General features: G+C 41.3%; 1 protein-coding gene across 7 annotated transcripts in view; it reads left to right on the forward strand.

The window, feature by feature from the left end:
• The window catches only part of MAST4 (microtubule associated serine/threonine kinase family member 4), a 545,730-nt gene that overhangs the window by 141,268 nt on the left and 381,643 nt on the right, over positions 1–22,819 (forward strand). For 6 of the 7 annotated variants that reach the window (XM_064596182.1, XM_045895811.3, XM_064596181.1 and 3 more), the window contains exon 2: positions 18,424–18,577. In XM_064596182.1, the coding sequence (XP_064452252.1) occupies positions 18,424–18,577 (154 nt within the window). Of the gene's footprint in view, positions 1–15,070; positions 17,055–18,423; positions 18,578–22,819 lie in introns of those variants that run through there. The other variant, XM_064596184.1, reaches the window with a different exon arrangement.

The raw sequence follows: 22,819 nt of genomic DNA on the forward strand, positions 1-22,819 counted from the left end.
AATCATACAAAATAACTAGATTTAGTAGAAGGATGAGGTTAAAAATTCAGGTTTTAGAAATTTAGGTTTCATGCAAATTTTATTTCAGTTCAATTACTATTACCTATAAAAAGCGATGCCAGAAATATTAGTAAAGGTTACTTTTCCATAAATGTTACTTATACATACATAAGTAAATATTACTTACACATGTGTGTATGCATTTTGTCTTCTGCGATATCTGGTACTTGAGAAGACAGAAGACAAAAAGGTCGGTTTTCAGCTGCTTGGAAGAAAAGGTTAATATCTAATGGGACATATCATGTAGTAAATTTATAAAATAAAATTCTGCATCTTTTTCTCTCCTAGTAGATCAAACAATGCTTGCCCTAGGAGTCATAGGCCTTGAAGATATATGAATAGCCTGAAATTACTACTAAATTTTTATGTTTGTACATGTATTTGGGGAGAGGAGGTATAATTTTTGTAGGATTCACAAATATGTTCAGTTCATCAAAGGTTGAGTCACTTATTACAGTGAGATATTCCTGATAGCTCTCAGGCCCCCCATTCCATAGTACCTTCTTCACAGAGTAAGCACTTGATAAATACTGTTGGAATAGAATTGGAAACCATTTCTTCCATAGGTGAGACACTGCCTTTTTTTTTTATCAACGCAAGAGAAATCAATGATGACCTTTATTTTTTTCAGTGCTTCTGATCTTAGCTTTCCATTATCCACCTGATAGGGTGATATGGAACTTTTAACCCTGGAGGAGACAGCAGTGAGATTTGGGGGATCTGGAGAAGTTAATTTTCCCATTTCTACTGCTTGCTTTCTGTTGAAGTGGACTCAAGTGCAAGCCTCAGCATCTTTGTATTTTTTTCGTTGTTGTTGTTGTTGTTAAAGATTTTATTTACTTATTAGAGCACAGGGGGAGGGGCAGAGGTATAGGGAGAATCTCAAGCAGACTCTGCATGGAGCCGAATGACGCTCGATCCCACAACCTGAGATCATGACCTGAGCTGAAATCAAGAGTCAGATGCCCAACTGACTGAGCCACTCAGGTGCCCCAGCACCTTTGTATTTTAATCTTACCTGGCTTTCGAACCATCCTCCCTTCCATTCCAGTCCTCATCCAGGGTGTGTGGCTTACTTAACCTTTTCTCAGAAGTTAAACCTTGGAATGTTTAATGATATCTCCCTGCTATGAGTTATACCCCCCCCAATTAGGAAAGAGGCAGGAGACCAAAATGCTAGGAGATGGAGAGTTCTTTTGTAACCGTATGTTCTGTCTTTTGTTGTCCGTGTGTGTGTGTGCGTGGTGTGTGTGCATGCACGCGCGTGCCTTGGCTTACTTGTGCCTCCCAGCCTGCTGATGAACTCACACACTCACACAACTGAAGCTGTAGTTTTACTCTGGGCCCATTACTGAATTATTATTGAATAAAAGATTAAATGACCCAGAGAATCAAATATAAATTCTGAACAGAAGTAGAAAGGCAAGAGTAACTATTTAGCTGTTGAAATTGGCTGTGGGTTGTTAAGTGTCAGGGAGGAATCCCTACCAGAGTTCCTCTACTAGAGTAACTTTAAGTCTTTCTTGGACAAAGTTAGAATATGAATGAAGAAAGATTTAGTCATTCCACAGTCCTATCTATGTTCAGGTACTGTTAACAGGGGTCCATTCCTTGCTGTTCTTCGAGTTTTCTGAGTCATGCTAGAGTGAAAGGCCTATCATAGATGGTGTGATAAAGAAATGGAACTGGTTTTCACATGTGATACACGGAAGACTGTTGGCAAAAGACCAAGATAGCATCCAAGCTTATATTCTCTACTTGAATATCATGAACAAGAAAACCTACGAGTAGGAACCAGGGAATGCTGTACTTGGTCAAACATGCTGGAGTCCTCTGTCTTCTGTCTGGGCCATCTGAGTCAGTGTGTAGTTCATCCCATGAGGTCACTGAACAGATCACTCATACTCCATACACCCCCACACACACTCAGGCCAGAGGACGCTTGACATTGAGTTATCTTCGGCAAAAGAAATTGTCCCCCAAATTTAGCAGCTTAAAGAACAAATGAACACAAAGCCAGAGCCAACAATGTTAGGAAGTTAGCTAACATTCAGAAGCTCTTTTAGTAATTCAGGAGTAGCCTAGCTGGGCATTTGTGGCTCACGGTCATTAGTGAGGTTGCAGCCAGGGCTGCGGTCAGTCAAGGAGGGCCTTCCAGGGAGCAGGAGGATCAAGGTCACCTTGACAATGCTGTGACTCAGGGATGCCTCTGACTTCATGATGGTGGCGAGTGTTTAGCTACCTGCAGGCATTGGGAGCCACATTGGGAGCCGCATCATCCACATGGGCTGTTCATAGGTTTCTTTCATCTCACTTCCTTGACCTTTTATTCCTCACTTAATTATATACCATTGTTGATGATTAAATTTTGGTAGTGAGGTATTGTGACTACACAAAATTCTGAAATGTAAGAATCCTGAAAATGTTTTACTTCCAATGCTTCCCTCTCATTGAAGTCCTGAATTATTGATACCTCCATTGTCATTTTCCTTCTTTTTTTTTTCCTGGTGGATTATGCCGTCACTTAATTACATGGGGTGATTTGTATGAAGTCATTTTTGTGTTTTCCAAAAATGATTCTGAGAGTTGACTTTCCTATTTTTTCCTATATTCTGAATTGTTTGGGAAATGGGGAGATGGTGCATGGTTTCCCATTTTGAGTGAAATATCATTTATAGATAACAAAAATGTAAAATTATTTTTCCCTTCCAGTTAGTTTTGACATTGCTGCCTCCCTCCCACCTGTTTAGCCACATCTTTTTCCAGTTGTTGGAGTTGAGGCCATTCTTGTTTACTTATTTTGACCTCTAGACTCCTTGGGGCAGGAATTCTTGGGTAAAACAGAGGAGAAGGGTCTATCAGAAAGGAATAGCAATAGGGTGTATAAGATGACGGGGCCCTTCCTCACCTGGGTCCAGGGCATTTTTCACACACTCCGTCCTCCTGTCATTTTCCATGTACGGACGCATTTTTTTTTTTTTTTAAAGATTTTATTTATTTGACAGAGAGAGACACAGTGAGAGAGGAAACACAAGCAGGGGGATTGGGAGAGGGAGAAGCAGGCTTCCCCGCTGAGCAGGGAGCCCAATGCGGGGCTCGATCCCAGGACCCTGGGATCATGACCTGAGCAGAAGGCAGACACTTAACGACTGAGCCACCCAGGCGCCCCTATGGACACATTTTAACCTTATTTCACTTTTCCTTTCATTCCTTCTCAGTGACATATCTCTTAACTCCTTGGGTTACTTGTCAGCTAATAATATCTTCACCTGTAAGTACACGTTCATTTTTGTGATGGGTTGACCACGTGAATCCTTTTGCTCAGTTTTGGGGGAGCAGATAAGAGATTAGGATTCATAGGGGCACAGGCATATTAACTGAGGATGGGATTGTTTTCTTCTGTAAATGCTAAAATAGAGAAATTAGCAGAGCATTTTTGTGATTTTTTTTTTTCCCCTTTGAGCAGGGGAAGTTAATTTCAGTTACTCTTGCCTTTTTTCCCATTGTGTTTTTTTGCTGCTAGCATTTCTTGAAGTATGCGCCACACTATCTGGTGCATGTTGCTTTGGAACTTTGTTGTGAATAATTAGTAGTAGTAGATAATAAGGGCTACACCAGGGATTAATCCACATACCTGTTTTGGGAATGCTTGGGAAATCCTGGTGGGTAAGCCACCGAAAGTCTTAATTGCCTCAGGTTCCCAGGCCTCTGGAATCGAAGTATGCATGTGGGTAGACAGTGGTCTTAGGACTAATCACTTATGAGCAAAGCATTAAAGTCTGATGTAAACTCTTAAAAGAGTGGAAACAGGGTGGAAGTGTCATTATTGGTCCCTAGCTCTGATACCTTGGCTAAGTCACTTAACCGACCTAAGCCTCAGTGTCCTTATGTGTAAAATGGGGATGAAAACAATACTGTGTCGGAAGGTGGTTTTAAAGATTAAATGAGATATGTGCTTAAAGCCATTAGGATGGTGCCTGGCATGTATCAGGTGCTGCGCCTAGCTGGAGGAGGGACTGGTGGATTGAGACAGTGGAGAAAGGGGACATGGTCTAGCCACCTCGCTTGCTTTTACGCAAACGTGCTGAGCTCATTCTCACTTCTGGCCCTGAGGTGGCTCCCTCCTCTCCATCCTTCAGGTCTCTGTGGCTGTGGGACCGTGCTTGGCATGTAGTAGATGCTTGGTAAATATATTGAATAAATCAGGCACTGGCAAACTTGTTTGGTAGAGGGCCAGAGAGCAAATGTTGTAGGTTTTGTGGGCCATATGGTTTCTGTGGTGACTGCTCATCTCTGCTGTGGAAGGCAGAGTGTGGACAGTCTGTCAATGAAGCATGGCTGTGGTCCAGTACAATTTTATTTGGCGTGTGTGGGCTCTAGTTTGCTGATCCCTGAGACAACAGTGAGTGGTGAATGTCAGGCATGGACCTTGAGGGCTGTGCAGGTTTGAGCTTGGTGAGAATGGGTCCTCTAAGCAGTAGGGGGTGACTGGAAGCATGAGAGGAATGTATGAAATTGGAAGACAAAACTCACAGGCCTGGTGGGGAGGCAGCCTGGTCCTGGTAGCAGGGATAATAACAAATGCGTGGGGAAATATGTGCTTCACAGACCAGACGAGTCCAGTGGGTATGGCCTTGTGAATGACCACTGTGCTTTCATAGGTTGTGAGCTGGCTTTTGTTAATCTTTAGATAAACACTTACATGGAGGAGTTCATTGGTTAAAATCCCCACGTAAGGAGAAGAAATCTAATTTATTTACCTATAAGAGCCATAGATTTTTCCCCCCAAAAGTTTACACACAGTGTATTTAACGTGTGTTTAGCATGCGGTTATTCCCGTAGGCTTCCATACATAACTTTACAAATACTTACATCTTGTGCAAGAAGAGGTTACTTGAAAGAAGGTTTGTCTACAGTGCAGTTTCAGTGAGTTACACATGCGGGTATTCCCACATGCTTCTAACACAGATTTGCAAACACTTACATCTTAATGAAAGAAGGTGTTACCTGAAACACATATACACCGTGTCGTTTCATTGAGGTAAGAATAGTTCTATTCCCACGTGCTTCGTCACATCCATTTACAGATACCTGTCATTGAAAGGAGAGGTTACTTGAATGTCAGTTTATACATAACAGTGTCATTTCAGTGAGGTAAGCATACAGCTTTTCCCATATGCTTCTACACATATGTGTAGGAACTTTTAATGAAAGAAGGCGATACGAGAGCCATAGATATTTTGGAAGGGACAGTCTCTCCCTGCACAGTGGATTGCTCTCTTCCCAGGTAGATTGCAAGCTCAAACTTGAAAGTTGCCCTAATATAGTGTGTCCTTTATTCCAACCTTTAGATCCACATCTGTTCAATGCAGAGCCCTTCTTCCTTCCACCTGTGAGTGAGTCTCCGGCAAGAAGGGGAAAATAAAGACTTGAGATGTGAGAGCCAGGCTGGGTCAGATGCTGACTGTGAAGTTGCTTCCTGGGTTCATCTGCCCATTCGGACAGGTCAGATGTCAGTGTGTGCATGCTTTCCTAGGTAGGGACTTGTTGGCATTCTAGCTTGTCAGGTGCTTCCTTGGATTTCTTGAGTTTTGGCTGGTTTTGTTTTTGCTCTTTGGTGGGAAGGGAAGCGGAATTGCTTCCTTTTATTGGCTAACATTGGCTGTATTTTAAATAATAGTCTTAGAATTATTGTTTACAGGCACCATTAAAAAAAAAGAACATGATGAAACTTACACCTTTTTAGCTCTGTGTCTTATTTATGGAACTCTGCCCAATCCTTGGGGGGCAGTTTTGAGAACTCAAGAGACTCTAAACAGTGAATTATCTTCTGTCTGTTGTTACTGCACTGTGCTTTGGATGAATACCTCCTTTAGTAGAGTTGGGAACCTCTACCCAAAGGCAAAATCTTTACTTGATTTCATGTGGTTGTTGGGAACATCTTTATTTGTTCTTTGCTCCTGTAACCTGGAGAAGAGTTTTCTTCCTGGCAAGTAAGGAGAAAATCAGAGTAGAGGACCCCTGATGGTTGGTCAGCCACTCTGAGTGTCAGAGACGGTGTGGTCAGTAATCATAGGATCTGAGTGATCAATTTATTCCTGACCCAAGTGAATAGTAGAATAGGAAGAAAAGTTAAGATGGATACATTTTCTGCAGAATCTACCAAGCTATTAATTGTCCTCTTTTCTCCTTCTTATGTCTCTTGTTGCATTGCCCACCCCTTCCCTTCTTCCTCTTATATGTCTTTCTGTGGCATTTTCTCCTTCCCATGTTGAGAGTTTTAGTTCATGTCCTCCTGGGGGGCTGGCAGATTATACCTGGTCTGACTCTTGAGGACTGGGAGTTAAGGTGGTGGACAATGGCTTTGGATTGAGCCCTGGGAAGGTGTGAACTGACTAAGGAAATCTGGGATATTGGCCCATTACCTAAACTTCTAAAGCAAGCCCTAAATCCAGTATGTGGCTCCCAGCAGCGGCAGGGCAGAGGTCCTGCACTTGATCAGGCCACAGGCAGGCAGGGAGCCCTGAGTCCTAGCACCATGGTGGGATCTGGTCCCCAGCAGGCTGTGTTTCAGAGGCAAGATCCAGTAAGGGCAAAACCCTGGGCACAAGGCTGCCCCCAGACCTTGAGTTCGGAGGGCACACATCAGGGAGACTAGCAATTGAGAAGCAAAGATTCAGTCCAGAGAAACAGGGTAGGCATCAGGGCGGGAACCTAGTCAGATAGTAATCCAGGATTAAGAAGGAGCTACTGACTGAAGGTCTTAGCATGTATTAGTTTATAGTTATGGAATATGTTTATTGATGCTTATTTAATAAATTTATTTATTTATTTATTGTGGTTATTTGTTATTTGCTCCTTTTGCCAAGAAAGAAGACTGATCTTAGGCTCTGTGGTGGGACACAGCCAGAGCAGAGGGGGAATGATGGGAGGATGGGGGCCTACAGGGGAGTAACTTCCCCAAAGCTCTTGCGACATCACTTCGCTTGTTTCCAGCTTCCTTCCCCTTCCTTTCTCCCTCATGTTCCTGGGTTATTTTTTTTCCCTCTTGAAGAAGAAATAAAGGGGGTAAAAACAGTTAGCATGACCTTTACCACCCCACCATCCCCATAGCCCTCATTTGAGTTCCCCACTATTTGCCAATTTCTCAGTGACAGTTGTCCCTGTCCTTCTAAATGATTTCCATTTAACCAGGTGAGACCTCATGACTTCTGAGAACTCATGCTTCAGGATTCTTAGGAATACTTTTCTTAAGAATGTTTATTTTGCCTCTTGGGTCAGAGCTGGGTTTGTTACTGCTACCCACGCAGACTTGCTCAAACATCCCGTTTCCCTCTTAATGTAAAAATATGAAATGAATATTCATTCATATGTTTGTTCAGTTAAAGAGCTTAAACATTATTTTACAAGGAAAAGCATATTTTGAAGGTTTTTTTCCCCAGAAACTTGTATCAAGTTTATTTTTAGCTTTAATAGATGTTATTTGAAAAGAAGTTCTAGTTCTTGATGATTTTTTTTTTTTTTTTTGGTTCTGACAAAATGAACTAGGCTAAGATAAAGAAGGGGTAAGGGAAGAAAGTCACCTCTTGCTAGGAGCTTTATATACTAATCAGTTCATTTAATCCTCAGAAATCCTGTGAGGGAAGTAAGATTACCCTTATTTTATAGATGAAATGATAATTGAGCTCCTTTTCTATGGCCAAGTGGCTGAATGCCCTCCTGGCTGTGGGCTTGCCTCAAACCACTGTCATCTTCCTCTCCTCTGTTTTCTGGTTCTCTCTGGAAATGGGAAGTGATGCCCTGCATGACTGCTAGAACACCTGGCCTGTGGTGGGTAGTTGGCACCTCAAGAAGGATAGGTGATGAGGATCAGAAAAGCTCCAGTCATGGTGTGGTGTGGGTGGTGGGAAGAACTCTGCTCTGTCTCTCCTATACCTAGGACATGGTGGTTGAGTTTGAAAAGTGCCAATCCAGAAACAAAATGAGCCCCCCATACTGCTCTGTGCGTCTCCTGGACTGGCTTCTGCGTATCTGAGAAGACCATAGTCTGTGTGAGTACATACGAGTCACTACCTTTCAGGCAAAGTAATACCAGCATTTTCAACCAACACAGACACGAAATTAATTAGGTCCCAGACCCTAGTTCTGCTCCAAGCCACTATAGTCCCTTATGCATCATTCCATCCTTGCATCTGACATATTGTTTTATGGTTGGGTTTTTGTGTCTGTCTCCCGCACTTGGGTGGAGGTCTCCTGAGGAAGGTGACTGTGTCCATTCTGTTCTCAGCTTCTCAGCCCTTAGCACAGTGCCCAGTCCATAGTAGACATTTGGCTAAAAAAAATATTTAAAACAACCCTGGGTTAATAGAGCATGTATGAATAAAAGCCCCTAGGAAATCCTACAAGTCACCTATAACAGAGTGGGGAATATCTGTCAGGTGTCAGTAAGCCAAGTCGGTAAGAGAGCAGGGTGTGAGAGGCAATAGATGGCAGGTCTGGAAGTTTGGGTGCTGGCCTACATTCATGCACTAGCTATCTCTTTCAACCTGGGCAGTTGGCTTGACTTGTCTGGGCCTCAGTCTTCCAAAAAGCAGGAAATTAGATTAGAGGTGATTTTTAGGTCCTTCCTGCTGCTCATATTTTGTGATTCTGTAACTCTGGCTTAAGGATTTCAGCTGTAGAAGCCCTAGAAACTGCTTGTGTAGATTGCTAATTAGGATTGAACTGGAGCATTCAGACTTGTTGACATCAAACTCTAAGATCTTTGTCCCTAGGGAGTTGTCTTGTACCAGAGATGGAAGAGAAAACTAAAGTGAACTTTCTGGCGTTTGCTGTGCTTCACCACTGTGAGCCCCTCTCTAGGGGCTCTCTAGGAGACCACTGGGAACAGTGAAACAGGGGCTTTGGCAGAAGCAATCTTGGGCTTTTTGCCTTTGGTACTGCCCAAGAAGCTGATCCGTTTGGAGGGGCTAATCTTGCTGAATATGGTTCTCATTGGTAAAATGGGAATAATAATATTGCCTACTTGGGGGTCTCCTCCCTCTGCCTGAGGGGAAAGTGGGCACGTCACATAAAGTTGAGTGGAGTGATGAGCATCTCCCCGTCTGACTTGAAATGGAGGATAGATGTGTCTAGAGGAGTGTATTCTCTTCCTGCTTGGTTAACTATGGTCTGAGTCTTGAGTTAGGTCACTGATGGAGACATGATGGTACCAGGGGAATTTAATGACTTCAGATAAGTAAACAGTTGCAGGCATGGATCAGATCCCTAAATAAAGGTCAGAAAAAGATCGAGAATACTAAAGTGACAGGAAAACAGGTGATACATATGTGAAATCAAATCAGCATATTCCCTGTGCTTTCCCCGCTGTCGTGGTTCCTCAACTAAACTTTGAAAAATGCTATGTTTTAAAAAAAACTAACATAATATTAGCTTTTTTTCCTTTTTTTTTTTTTTTTTTACATCCGTAGACTGTTGAATTTATTGCTTAATGTAAACATCACAGTTAAATGCCTGCTGCGAGGTGCTCTCTCCTTGGGATTGTGATTATATTGCTTGCTGGTCGGGCATGTGTGTGCACGTATGTGTTTAGAGATGTTCATAAGCAAAGGAATTGACTTTCTTGAAGTTGAGTTGACAGACGAAAGTGAGATAGTGGTATCAAAGTGCTAATTTACATATTTCTCTCAGAAGGGAAGAAAGAAAATCAATTCTCATAAGAGATGAAACCAGTGGTGCAGCTCTGTTTAGGTGAATGCCATTGTAGTTTGATCTAATAATGTATTTTAGGATGTTTCTGAAACACTTTTTATTTTGCTAATTGAAGTTTGTGATTCAAAGAATTAATTAAAAACTGAAGATGGAATATGATCTTGGTATCTGGTACATCTCCCAGTTTAAATACGTTTGATTGATGTTTTATTTTTCAAAACATGGTATTCATTGGAGAAACTGAATTGCAATAACCAGCTAAGTAGGTTGGGTAAATTAATGTGGCTGAGGAAATTATTTGCTTAACAGACTCATTGACATGATCAGTTTTGCTACGATTCCATCTGTGCTCTCCCTCTGTCCGTTTTCTTGTTCTCAGAAGGTTTTAAGATGACCTGAAATAACACACAACTCAGCAAGATGAATAACTTAAAAATAAGTGAGGATACACAAATGGAAAGCAAGTACAGAACAGCATTTCTTACGAGTGACATGATGGACATTTTACTCTGGGTAATTCTTTCTGGTTGGGGCTCTTCTGTGCCTTGTCCTGTGTTTAGTAGTGTCTCTGGTCTCTAGCCCGTAGATACCAGCAGCATCCCTGCTCCCTTTAAATTGTGAAAACAAAAAATGATTCCGGACATTGCCAAATGTCCCCTCAGTGGCAGAATTACCACGACCTGAGAACCACGCTGTAGAGGGTGTTTTAGGCAGTCTAGCCTCCCGTAACAACGTACCATAGACTGGATGACTTAGAAACAACCATTCATTTCTCCAAGTTCTGGAGGCCAGTAGGTTCAAGAGCATGCCACCGGCAGATTCGTTGTCTGATGAGGGCTTGCTTCTTGGTTCATAGAGGTTATAGCTGTGTCCTCACATGATGGAAGGAGCAAGAGAACTCTGTGGATGTTTTGTATAAGGTGCCAATCCCATTCAGGCGGATTCCACTTTCATGACCTGATCACTTCCCAAAGGCCCTACCTGCAAATATCATCACACTGGGGGTTAGTGTTCAACATTAGAATTTGGGGGGAACACAAACATTCAGTCTCCAGCACGGGGTAAAGTGGAATCCAGTGTGAGGTTGGTGCCGCAAGCAGACCCAGGATGTCTTGACGGAGATTGGACTGGTCACACTTGGTTGTGGTGGGTTGCATAGACCTTTCCCTGTAATTTCCAGTGGTTGAATGAGAGAAATGTGTTGAATTCTGTGCTTTGTGGGGTTCCCAGGGTAAAATCAGGCCATACATAACCCAGCAGAAACATGCTTGATTGTACTACAGAGAACTGACAGCATTTTCTCCAGGTTTCTCTCTCCCCAACTAGAATGAAGCTTCTGGCGGGCAGGGATTTTTGTCCCCTGTTGTGCCCAGAGGCATACCTTGACAAGGTGGATACTATCTAATAGAGGCTCCTCTTCATTTGTTTGTACAACATCGTGGCCAGATTTAATGGCTATTTCTTAGAGTATCCTTAAATGGAAGCATGCATTCTGGGTGGCATAATCCACAGTGAATGTCAGCAAAGTCAATTAAATGAGCCCCACTACAATGTGGGCCATGATTATAGCCCTGTCAATGTCTGACTCAGTCTGTATAGTTAGAATTTAGGATGCTGGGGAAAGGGAGGTGCATATTCTTCATGCAGTGGTGAGCATGTTAAATGTTTTTTTCTCTATTGGAGTAGTGTAGAGTTAGAGGTAAGAATGCCTGAGAGATGCCACTCGGAAGGGTCAGGTGAATAGCCATATGCTTTACCAGTCAACAGGCTAAGAGAACATGGAACTTGAGCTCAGCTCGGGTGACAGTTATCACCAACATTATTAGTTACTGAGTGCTTAAATGTGCCAAGCACTGTGTTGAACCCTTTTCATCCATCATCTACCTGCCTCCTCCCTACCTCTGAGGCCCATACTTCAGAGAGGAGTCAAGTAGCTTGGCCAAGGTATGACCCTGCGATACTGCACCTAACAGCTCAAATTTGGGCTAGGCTCCTTACTTCTGTATGGCTCTGCCTCGTGCACACTGAACACCGTACAGCATGAGAACAACAGCCGGAAATAATTGTAAAACAGTTCAAGCCAAGTTCTCCTTTGAGCCATAAAGGAAAATAAGACAACTCAGTAAAACTGTAATCCGTTTAATTTCCTTGCAAGCCATTTGTGATGAAGTACACATGTGGAGATGTTTGTGAATAGGGTGACTTCCTATATGGCAATTTTAATAACCACCCTGGCTAACATTTATTGTACACTTATTATGTTCTGTGCATTGTTCTAAGTGCATATATGAATTCTTTTAATATCCACAATAACCTCAGGACATATGTAGTATTATTACTAATATTTTGTGGATGAGGAAACAGGCATAGAAATAGTTAATTGTCTTAATTGGGTAGTAAGTGTTGGCGTTTCTAACCACTGCGAAATTAGTAGGAATCCAGTAATGACTGTCTTAACGATGGAACTCTATCAAATTTTTTTTTAAAGATTTTTATTTATTTATTCATGAGGGACAGAGAGAGAGAGAGGCAGAGGGAGAAGCAGGCTCCCAAGGAGCAGAGAGCCCGATGCGGGACTCCATCCCAGGACCCTGGGATCATGACCTGAGCCGAAGGCAGACGCTTAACCATCTGAGCCACCCAGGCGCCCGGAACTCTATCAAATTTTAAAATGTTTATAGGTTTTGGTTTAAAAGTAAATAAAATTCTGTTTTGAAATAAAGTCGTTTCAAGTTGCTCGTTGGATTCCTTTTTGGAAGGAAGCAGTAGAGCAGTTAATTAAGATTATGGGCATAGTCTCTGCAATTTTTTAATTTTTCATTTTCATACCTATGATTTTTTTTTAGAATATTTAATACCAAGAAACAGAACAACTGAACATTGTCTTCATAACCCCGTGTTACTAGTCAGTCTCTTTCTCTTTTTTCTTTTTTTAACATAAAAAAGGCTTTACTGGTGAGCCTCATTATGTATGCACATGACATTGATGATCCTGGTGAACTAATGAACTTTGGCCTTAGGGCACATGCATTCTGGATGGGTCTTTAAAATGCATGTGCCACATCTTGGGGATGAGCGAGGAATTACAGAAAAGAGAAAAGAGTGTAGGGAAAGGCATGGATTGATAGACACAATTGAATATGCTAGTTAGGATCTAGTTAGGAGGCCGAATAATTCCTTATTTAGGAATCACCTTCAGAGAGAGCAGTGTTAAAAAATTAACATGTTAGTTTGTATATAGAAAAGATTATTTAAAAAGATGGCATTTGCTATAACCTCAGGGTCTTTTTCATACATGAAAAGTTCAATTTTGTCAAAATGCTCGAGACTCAATTGAGCATTTTCACCTTGAGTAACATTTAATATTATTTTATTCAGCTTTTTCTAGCAATAAAAACCCTTAATTGCATGTGTTCTTTATTTTGCTGTTGTATTTTATTTTATTTTTATTTATTTATTTATTTATTTTATTTTAAAGATTTTATTTATTTATTTGAGAGAGAATGAGAGAGAGCATGAGAGGGAGGAGGGTCAGAGGGAGAAGCAGACCCCCTGCCAAGCAGGGAGCCCGATGCGGGACTCGATCCCGGGACTCCAGGATCATGACCTGAGCCGAAGGCAGTCGCTTAACCAACTGAGCCACCCAGGCGCCCTGCTGTTGTATTTTAAACTAAATACCAGAGATTGCCATTCATTTGTTCTTCCAACCAAAATTTACATGGTGCCTTTTATGTAGAGCAGTGGACAAATGGAACAGACTAGTGTGTAACTTCATGCAACTTAGGATCTAGTGGAAGAAGGACAATAAACCGATATAAAAGATCTAACATGGGGTGATAGATGCTAGGAAGAAAAATAAAGAAGGGAATGAAGTGGTGGGCATGCTGTTTTACATCAGGCAGTTGGGGAGGGGCCCCTGGAAGAGTAATGGTTGAATAGGGACCTGGAGGATGGGGGTGGAGGGTGATGGGGAAGCGGAGCGTGGTAGCCAATACCCGGAGTGAGCCCCAGACAGAGGCTGCAGTAAAAGTAAACGTGCTGGGTGTCAGGATGCCTGGGGCACCAGAGGGCCAGCAACACACCAAGGTGGATTGAGTGAAGTAGTAGTAGCCGGGATCAGAGACTTGTGGGTAGAGGTGGTAGGACCTGTAGGGCATTGCCATGATTTTGGGTTTTGTTCTGGGTGAAGGGAAGCCATGGGGAACTCCAGCAGGGGTTGTGGTACATCTGGCTTGTGTTTTAGAAGGGTCCCTGGCTGCTGGGCTGAGGCAAGGATGCCAACAGAGAGACCCGGATGGCAGGGGTAAGAGCAGTAACAGTAGAAGTGGGGAAGTGATTGGATTCTGGATATATGTATTTTGGAGGTTGAGTTAGAGCATTTGCGGACTGAATATGGGTGAAAACAGAAGTTCAGAATAACTGTAAGGTTTGAGACTTGAGTAGCTTGAGAAAGGAGTTGCAATTTGCTGAACATGGAAAAATACCTCTATGCTCATATGATCATTGGGATTATTTAAGAACTATAGACTAGAGAACTTGTGGGCTCAAGCATGTAAGTCTAGAAGGGGAATTTGGGGAAAATGATCAGTTCAAAAGGTGCAAGTTGAATGTTCCTTGAAAATTAGGATGTGCCCTTTTAGAAGGAAGTGATACTATTCCTGGGGGCTATAGCCATGGAAGAAGAAACCCATGGTCCATGTTTGGAAATAGCGGGGGTGGGGATGGCAGAGACCCTCAAAATAAGATGGAGACTCCTCAGTGATTTGCCTTTACCTGTACTTTTGCCGATGGAAGAAGCCACAGTGTGAATATGGTGGGTTCTTCTGTTTTTCTCAGCATGATCATTGGAAAACATCCAGCGGAGGATGGATATGCTAAATAAAGAAAACACAGGCATGGAATTCTGGTGATTAGTTTTTCTGTAGGACTGAGAATTTTGGAAACACTGCCCCAAATACACTTTAGACTTGAAGGAGTTGTATTAGAGTGTCTGTACGCCTTTTGTTCTTGAAGATGCTTCTGTGTTTGCTGTGATAAACTGCTCCAGCAACAGCACTTGTTTCCATGTAAGTGGAACGCTTGCTCCCTTTTGGTCTGATTTCAAAATTTTGTGGCGCTTGGAACTACAAGGAGGTTAAGAAAACCGACCTAGGAAATTTGGAGCAAAGGGAGTGCACCACGAATCGGTATTTGCTATTGGTGAATGAAGTGAGGATGCCCCGCTGGAGAATGCGTGTCGATCGGGGCTCCTCTGTGGCTAGCAGCAGGTGAGGTAAGTATGTGACAGGGCAGTAGGGCTGGCTCTCCAGCGGTCCATGGTCTGTTTAGGGAGGAAAATTTGAAGTGTGTGAAGCAAGGGTGCCAGGTTCAGGCTTAGATGCCCTTAAAACATCACTGGAAGTTTCAAGACGAGCTCTGTCATTAGTTGAGCTTCTTGTAGTATGAAGACCTGGGGAGTTTGGAAAAGTTGGCAAACATTAAACTGGAATCATTTTAAGGGCAGCGTCCAAAGTGATAGGTTTGATGTCTACCATAAGCTCTAGGGTGTGCTGAAATGTTTGTAAATGGAGCGTGAGTGTTTGAATCGGGACAAAAAATGAAGAATAAATTGCAGGGCTGCAGTGGACCATTTTGAGAAGCTTTGACTAATTGTAGAAAGAAAAGTAGAGCCACTGACAACCCAGCAAATTTGGAAAAATGATCTATTTAGAGAGAGCCCTGTTGGGACTGTGATTTAACGTGAAGAAGGAAATGGGATCCTGGAACATGGCCCTATGCTTACAGGTTTTTCTGCTTCTATTGGGTTTGAAACATTTACAGCCTTCATAGTTCACTGACTCCATTTTCCCAGATTTAAAATAATACTCTCCCCTCTTGGGGTTGTGATTCTGATTAAAAATGCTGGCTTATGGACTAAGAGCTTGTGGCTGTATATGTGATGAAATGGATTTTCTTACACGTTCTCCTTGATTTCCTTCTCCTTCCCCTGCCTTTGTTTTGTCTTGGAGGGCTTTGTTGGAAATAGGTAAGGAAATTACATCATTCTTATTTAGGAATTATCTTTCCTCTGCTTATTTTTTGCACCCTCTGTTAATTTGTGATATAACAATCCTTCCCAGAGAGAGTAATTGTAATTCTGCAAGCTGAAAAATTTGACTTCAGGTGAAAAATAAGTAGCAGAAATTGATGAACCTTAAACAATAAATATTTGTGTTTGATCCAGCTGCCACTAGTAATTAGGTGAAGGTAACTAAGTGGAATGGAGCTGAAGTCGCTCAGATACTCTGAGGGGTTCTTGGTGCATTTAGAGGACGAGGTAGCGAGCCATTAGGGTTGTTGAATGTCTGTGGCACATTGCCACCTTGTGGCTGAAAGTTTTCCTTTTAATGCAAAAGAACATATTTCTAATATTAAGTCTATATGATACAGTCTTATTTGACCTTTTTCCTACCATTTATAATTTAAGTTGGTAACAAAAGATTTGAGACATCTTAAAAGGTTACATATAATACAGGGTAGGAGAATTGAAGAGAATGTCCTTGTTCTTAGCAAAGGCCTGCTGAAGTTTTGAGGGGGGGAAGACCCATAATGTCTGCAAGGAACTCTGCACTGTGTGGGGGTGGGAGGAAAAGAGAGAGAAAAAGAGAGAGCAAAAGCAGTATGGCAAAAGGTTAACTATTCACCAGGGGTAATGGGAATAAGGGAGCTCATTGTAGTGTCCTTAAAACTTTTTTTGTCATTGCAAATTTTATTCTGAAATTTTTCAAATTAAAAAAAAAAAATTGGCAGGAGGGGCGCCTGGCTGCTCAGTCGATAGAGCATGCAACTCTTGATCTCAGGATTGTGAATTTGAGCCCCACGTTGGGTGTGGAGCCTACTTTAAAATGAAAAATATTTAAAAAATTGGCAGGGGAAAAAGAAAAAAAAACTGGGGTAAAGGCCTAAAATGGAGCCAAGAAGGAAGCAAAATATCCTCTACATTGTGTAATGATCAGACTACATTTGGACAACTGATTGCATTTTCCAGAAGCTGATGTGTCACTGACCAGTGTTCCCTGGCTCCAATTTGGTGTCCATAAGGTTTAAGGCCAAGGGGTCTAGATACAGTTCCTTCTTGGAGGTCCTCCTAAGAAGGACACTGTTGTAATGAACCATGGACTCAACAAATAGCTTCCAAGAGTGCAATCTGGAATCCCTTTTCCCTACTGATCTGGCTTGATCCTGGAGTGGATGCCCTACAAGTTTTTTTGGGATCTCTCACAAGAATACTAAGTGGCAATGAGGTACAGTACATAACTGATGGGCAATGAAATGGAGGTGGTACTTACTGACAAGTGCTTGAAATCCAGCTATTCAGTGTAATGAATACAGTGAGCTTGGGGGAGAGTTGACATCTTGGGATAGGTGAGCCAATGAGGTCTGTTCCATCTCCGTGCGCCTGGGAGGAGTTGTTCACAGGCAACGTTAAGTTTCTTTTTGTGCCGTGATTTTGAATATGCTTCAGTACAAAGACAGACAAATGGATGATTTTGCCCCTAAATTTCATTTTCCTATAAAATATATCCTTGATCGTCTTAATCTGAAAAAATGCTGACAGGTATAACCAGATATCCTTCTCTCTACCCAGGAAAACAAAACAAGTCTCAATGAAGCATCCTTTGAAATGCCCAGATTTGAGCATTGCTACTGAAGTCTTGTGTGAATTTAAATTTCTACAAAGTTTGTGTGTGTGTGTGTGTGTGTGTGTGTGTGTGGCATTTGGGATTTCCATGAATACCTTTTGTACTTCTTTCTTGTTCTTAATCTGTCTGGATATAGATATGTGCATATGAATATTTTTGTCCTTAATAACCATCTAGACACATATATATGCATCTGTACTTTGAAGGTGAACATTTTAGAAGATGTGGCCCTATTCAAGTATGAAAGGTTTTCTTAAGAAAGGAGGACAGATCTTTAAATAAGTGTTGTGACACAAGGGATTCCTTTGTAGAAAGCTGTTGCTTGAAGTGGTTTTAGTTTCTCTGATTCTTGTGACAGGTTTTCTTTTAAAAAGTGATAAAGTGATACAGGGATGTATTGATCTGCATTAAGGGTTGTGGTGCTTAGAAATTGCCCTTCCCTGTGCATATTTGTGAGCACCAGAAGCTTGTGGGTTTTCTTTTGTGAACAGCTAAAGCAGTGATCTATTGATTCTTTATAGAACAATATTATTCATTTTTTTAGAGGGATCATGGCCCATGGAAAGACATATATTTGACACAGTGACTAAGGACACGTGCAAGCATAGCTTTATCAGACATTTCATGAAATGGTACTTTTCCTTCCTTCATTGGATTCTAACAACTTTAGTGTATTAAAAAAAAATACTGCTTAGGTTTACTAAACTTGATTTCATGACCCACTAGTTTGTTGTGACCCACAGCTTAAAAATCATTGCTATAGAGATTTTGCAGTACGCCAGAATGTTTTTCGGATGCAGAACATGACAGTGAAACCCTGAATTGTCTAAAGTAACCAAATGAGCAGCAGGCTTGGGCGGGAGGGATTTAGAGAAGGATAAGAAAAGAGGAGCCGAGGACTGGTTGGTGTTGCATTCTGGCTGTGTTGAGAGTGTCCTCAGTGAGTGACATCCCTTCTTTCTCTCTGCAGCTTGACCACATACTCTCCCCGCCACCCATGCCGTTTCGGAAATGCAGCAACCCAGATGTGACTTCTGGCCCTGCAAAGTCACTGAGGTTTAAAAGACAGCTGAGTGAGGATGGTCGAGAGCTGCGGCGGGGCAGCCTGGGAGGGGCTCTGACAGGTGAGTCCTGAGTGACAGATGTAACAGAGGAGGAACCTCATGGACCCACCAGCGGGTCCTGACAGGTGCCCGAGTCCCACGTGTGAAAACCCGCCTGCTTCAGAACGGGCCTGCCCCTCTGCAGACCGCTTGGTGAAAGCTGATCTAATCCAGAGGGCAGTAAAATTGAGGATTTTACGAATGAAGTTCTTACTAAAATAAAATTTATGTACATAAAATGGACCCATTTTAAGTGTCCATGTGTATGGATTTTGGCAAATGTATACTGCCGAAAAGCTACCACCACAGTCGAGATATTGAATGGTTCCTTGGCCCGATCTCATTCTCACCCCCCTCCTCCTTTCTTGGCCCCAGGCAACCAGAAATCTGCTTTTTGTCACACAGCTTAGGTTCATCTTAAAAATTTAACATGAATGGAATCAAACAGTACATGCTCTTTTGTGGCTGGCGTCTTTCACTCAGTATGTTTTTAAGATTCATCTATGTTGGTGCATGTATCAGTGTATATTGAACTTGGTAAGAAACTGCCAAATTGTTTCCAAAATTGCACTGTCTTTACATTCCCACCAGCAACAGATGAGTGATCTAATTGCTCTGCATCGTTGCCAACTTGTGGTTTTGCCAGCCTTTTTAATTTTAGCCATTTTAATGGATGGATGGTCCTATCACATTGTGGATTTAATTTGTATTTTCTTGACGACTAAATGATGTTGAACATCTTTGCATGTGTTTGTTGGGCATTTATCTTCTGTGAAGTATCTCTTCAAATCTTTCATCCTTTTTTTCCTTTCACGCACTTTTTCATCATTTTGTAAAAATTAATTTAAAAACTTTTCAAATACAGAGAACCCACAAATCATTTGTGTTGACTTGAAAGATAGCCAGCTTAAGATAATTTTAAGCATTTTTTAGTAACTCACTGTATAAATTTTCATGTTATGTGACTTTAAGTCACTGGAGGTTAAATTTCTATTTCATTCTGAGTGCTTTTTTCCTCTAAATATAAATATCTTTGGAGAAACTGTTTTTTAAACCCCAAAGCAGAGTTTTCTCTGTACATGACGGTCTATTGTGCCAGTTCTTAAATGGTCTGAAAAATAAGTTGAGTTACTCACATTTTTTGGAGAATTACGGATTTTGACTTCCTGGAGATGAAATTTCTGGGAACGGAAGTGATTCTGACATTAGGCTCAGTAGAGTCTAGAACATTTGACCCATTGTGGCATACTGCTGGAATGCAGGGTGAAACTGATCTCAGGCCAAAGGGAAGAAATTCATAAAAAAAAAAAAAAAACCCAAAAAAACAAACCTGCTGTACTTCACTAAGTTTAAGTAAATGTTCATGCCTGAGTTTTACTGGTATTCTTTTAATGCTTGTTAGGGAATTTTTCTTTGCTTTCCTTTTATAGATTCAGACTATTTGCTTTTTTCAGGGAGATCCTAAAAATTAGGTAGTCCAACCTTTATTTTGTAGGTAGGGGGAATTAAATATTAATGGTTAAAATACTCATCCCTTTGCTTACTAATTTCACTTAGGAAATTTACTTACTTTGGTTAAACTATTTTAACCAAAAGGAGGGGCCATGGGCAGTAATGGTACTCTCCAATTTTTGCTGGAGGAGTCGACTTAAAGCTTTAAAACAATGTAGGTATAGGTGTTGTTGCAGATATCATGACATTTGGCTTACAGCTTAAAAAAAAGAAAATCTGCAGTTGATTCCCATTTCATAATCTCAATAGCTCTGGCATTTCTACTCTTACAAAATGTGGTGTGCTATACAGTTAGTTTAGATAGTTAAATGTAAGGTCAGATAATTTAAAAAAATGTTTATTAGCCCTTAGGGGGGAGAGAGCTTAAAAGAATCTCATGAACATCAGTCTGGTTTTAAAAAACAGTTGCTTGTATGTTTTATTGGAATATGAAGAAAACGTTCTAATTGGTCCTCTAAATAGCTCAGCTGAGGATTTAATGAAAGAATTTGTGCAAAGCACTTGGCCACTGATGGGTGCCTATTAGTATTACGTGCAGCATGAATTGAATTGCAGTTGATGGAGAACTTGGGCTTCTGAACATCAGTTTGGGTACCTTATCCACTGAGTTTCTACTTTGTGTCAGGCAATGTGCTAGCGTCCACTTGGAGCAGAAAGAAAATCTCATTTCTGATCTTTAAGAAACATAGTTTCCAATAGTTATAGGCAGCTATGAATAATCACATGTGATCTTACCTTGGAGCATACTTGTTGCTGAACTTAATTAAGTCAAACCGGTTTTGCCATCAGAAGTCTGTGCCTGATAGATTTTGTATGGTAAAGACCAGCCATCTTCCTCTTGCTTAGCCCTGTTTTAATCTAAAAGTCTTTACTTTGGTAATTTTCTACTGCTTTCTTTAAAACAAATTTTTTGTGAAGGCTTGTAGCTTGAAACTTTTGTCACCCAATTAACTTTGATAAGTTTCATTAAACTCAGCTCTTTGAGAGGAAGCTCTGTGATGTTTTCATCTTCTTATCACTGATAATAATGATAGCTAACTTTAAGAGCTTACTGTGTGGCATGCACTGTTTGCAGGGAATTACATTTATTGACTTACTTAGTTCTTAAACATACTTATCCACTTGTGAGGGAGGCAGTCTTATGCTCATTTTACAGATGAAAACTCTGAGGAACAGATAGTTTGAATAAATGGCACAAGATCATGGTGTTCACAAAAAGCAGAGCCAAGACTTGAACCTGAGTGTTGTGGCTCCAGAAAACTGCACTGTTCCTAATACAGAAGGTACTTAGTAAACTCTGACAGGATTAATTGGAATGAATCCTAGGTGGGAAAGTTTATGCTCATTTGGAATCCAGGGCTGACTCTCTCCGTTGGTGATCCTTGTCCCTTAATTACAAAGGTAAATTAAAACCATGCAATTAATCCATGGCATGAGAGTGCATGTCCATCAGCTCAGGCACGTTTCAAGCTTCTGTGGGCATTATGTCTGCAAATTTTCTATTGGCCAGAGCAAGTCATATTATAAAGCCCAGAGTCAAGGGCCGGAAGCATGCTCTACCCACGTGATACCTCGGCAAAGGTGCAGATGTACAACACTGCTGTAGGGGAGCAAAGAATTGGGACCAATAATTCCATTTGTCATAATTGACCTCTTTAGTATAAACAGTTCTTTACAATAAGAATATTTGCATGTGCCTATTTTTTAATTATAACAGTGATATCTGTTTAATGTAGACAAATTAGAAAATGAAGGGGAAAAAAAAGTGAGGAGCCCTTACCTCCATCATGCACTGATAGCCATAGTTGAACTTTTGGCATTTTCTTCCCTAACTAAAATTTGGGATTACTTAAAGGTATTAGATTAAAGGAAAAAACCATCAGTACCTTTTTTACAGGGCTAGCATTTAAACAACAAACCCAGAGCTTACTATGTCCAACTTTGCCTGAAAAAAAAAAAACAACCAACTTTTTTTTTTCTTTTTGGAGGCGAATGGTATTTTCTCTCTTCATGGCCTGCAACTTGCTAAATAGGCACCCAGAAACATCCAGTAAACACTGAGCTTTGGAGCCCCCTAATGAGTAAGAGGAGCATTATTCTAATCATTTTACAGACCCCTAATTCAAGGCGTAAATATGTGATAAGGTGCCTGACAGTTCACAGCAAGGAAGCTGAACAGTGAAGGAGAGAACCTCAGGATCCTGAGTGCTGCCTTCTTTTTTTTTTTTTTTTTATTCACTTGAGACACAGAGATACAGAGAGAGAGAGCATGAGCAGGGAGAGAGGCAGAGGGAGAGGGAGAAGCAGGCTCCCCGCTGAGCAGGAAGCCCGATGCGGGGCTCGATCCCAGGACGCTGGGATCATGACCTGAGCCGAAGGCAGACGCTTAACCATCTGAGCCACCCAGGCACCCCTGAGTGCTGCCTTCTTGATAGGCAAAGGAATACCCTGAATCCTGGTCCTGAATTTCACAACTGGGATGTATGTTGCAGCCCTGATAGTCATGATCCTTTTCCTTATGAAGAAAGTTGTGTTTTCCAAAACATAGTGGCTTGTTTAGAATGTAAAACAAAGAGGATTCTATATATGTTTGCAAGTTGCTTCTAATAATAATAAACCAACTTTGTAGATAGTATAAACTAGGATTTCTAACACAGTTAGGATCTGGTGTTCTATTTTGGGGGCAATATTGAGACATTTTTCTTTCTCGAACTATGCAAATCAGTTTGGAATGACACCTGAAAAAATTTT

The sequence above is a fragment of the Mirounga angustirostris genome, unplaced genomic scaffold, assembly GCF_029215605.1.
Source record: "Mirounga angustirostris isolate CCGP_5_RB_7025 unplaced genomic scaffold, mMirAng1.0.hap1 SCAF_7, whole genome shotgun sequence".
NCBI classification, from domain to species: Eukaryota; Metazoa; Chordata; class Mammalia; order Carnivora; family Phocidae; genus Mirounga; species Mirounga angustirostris.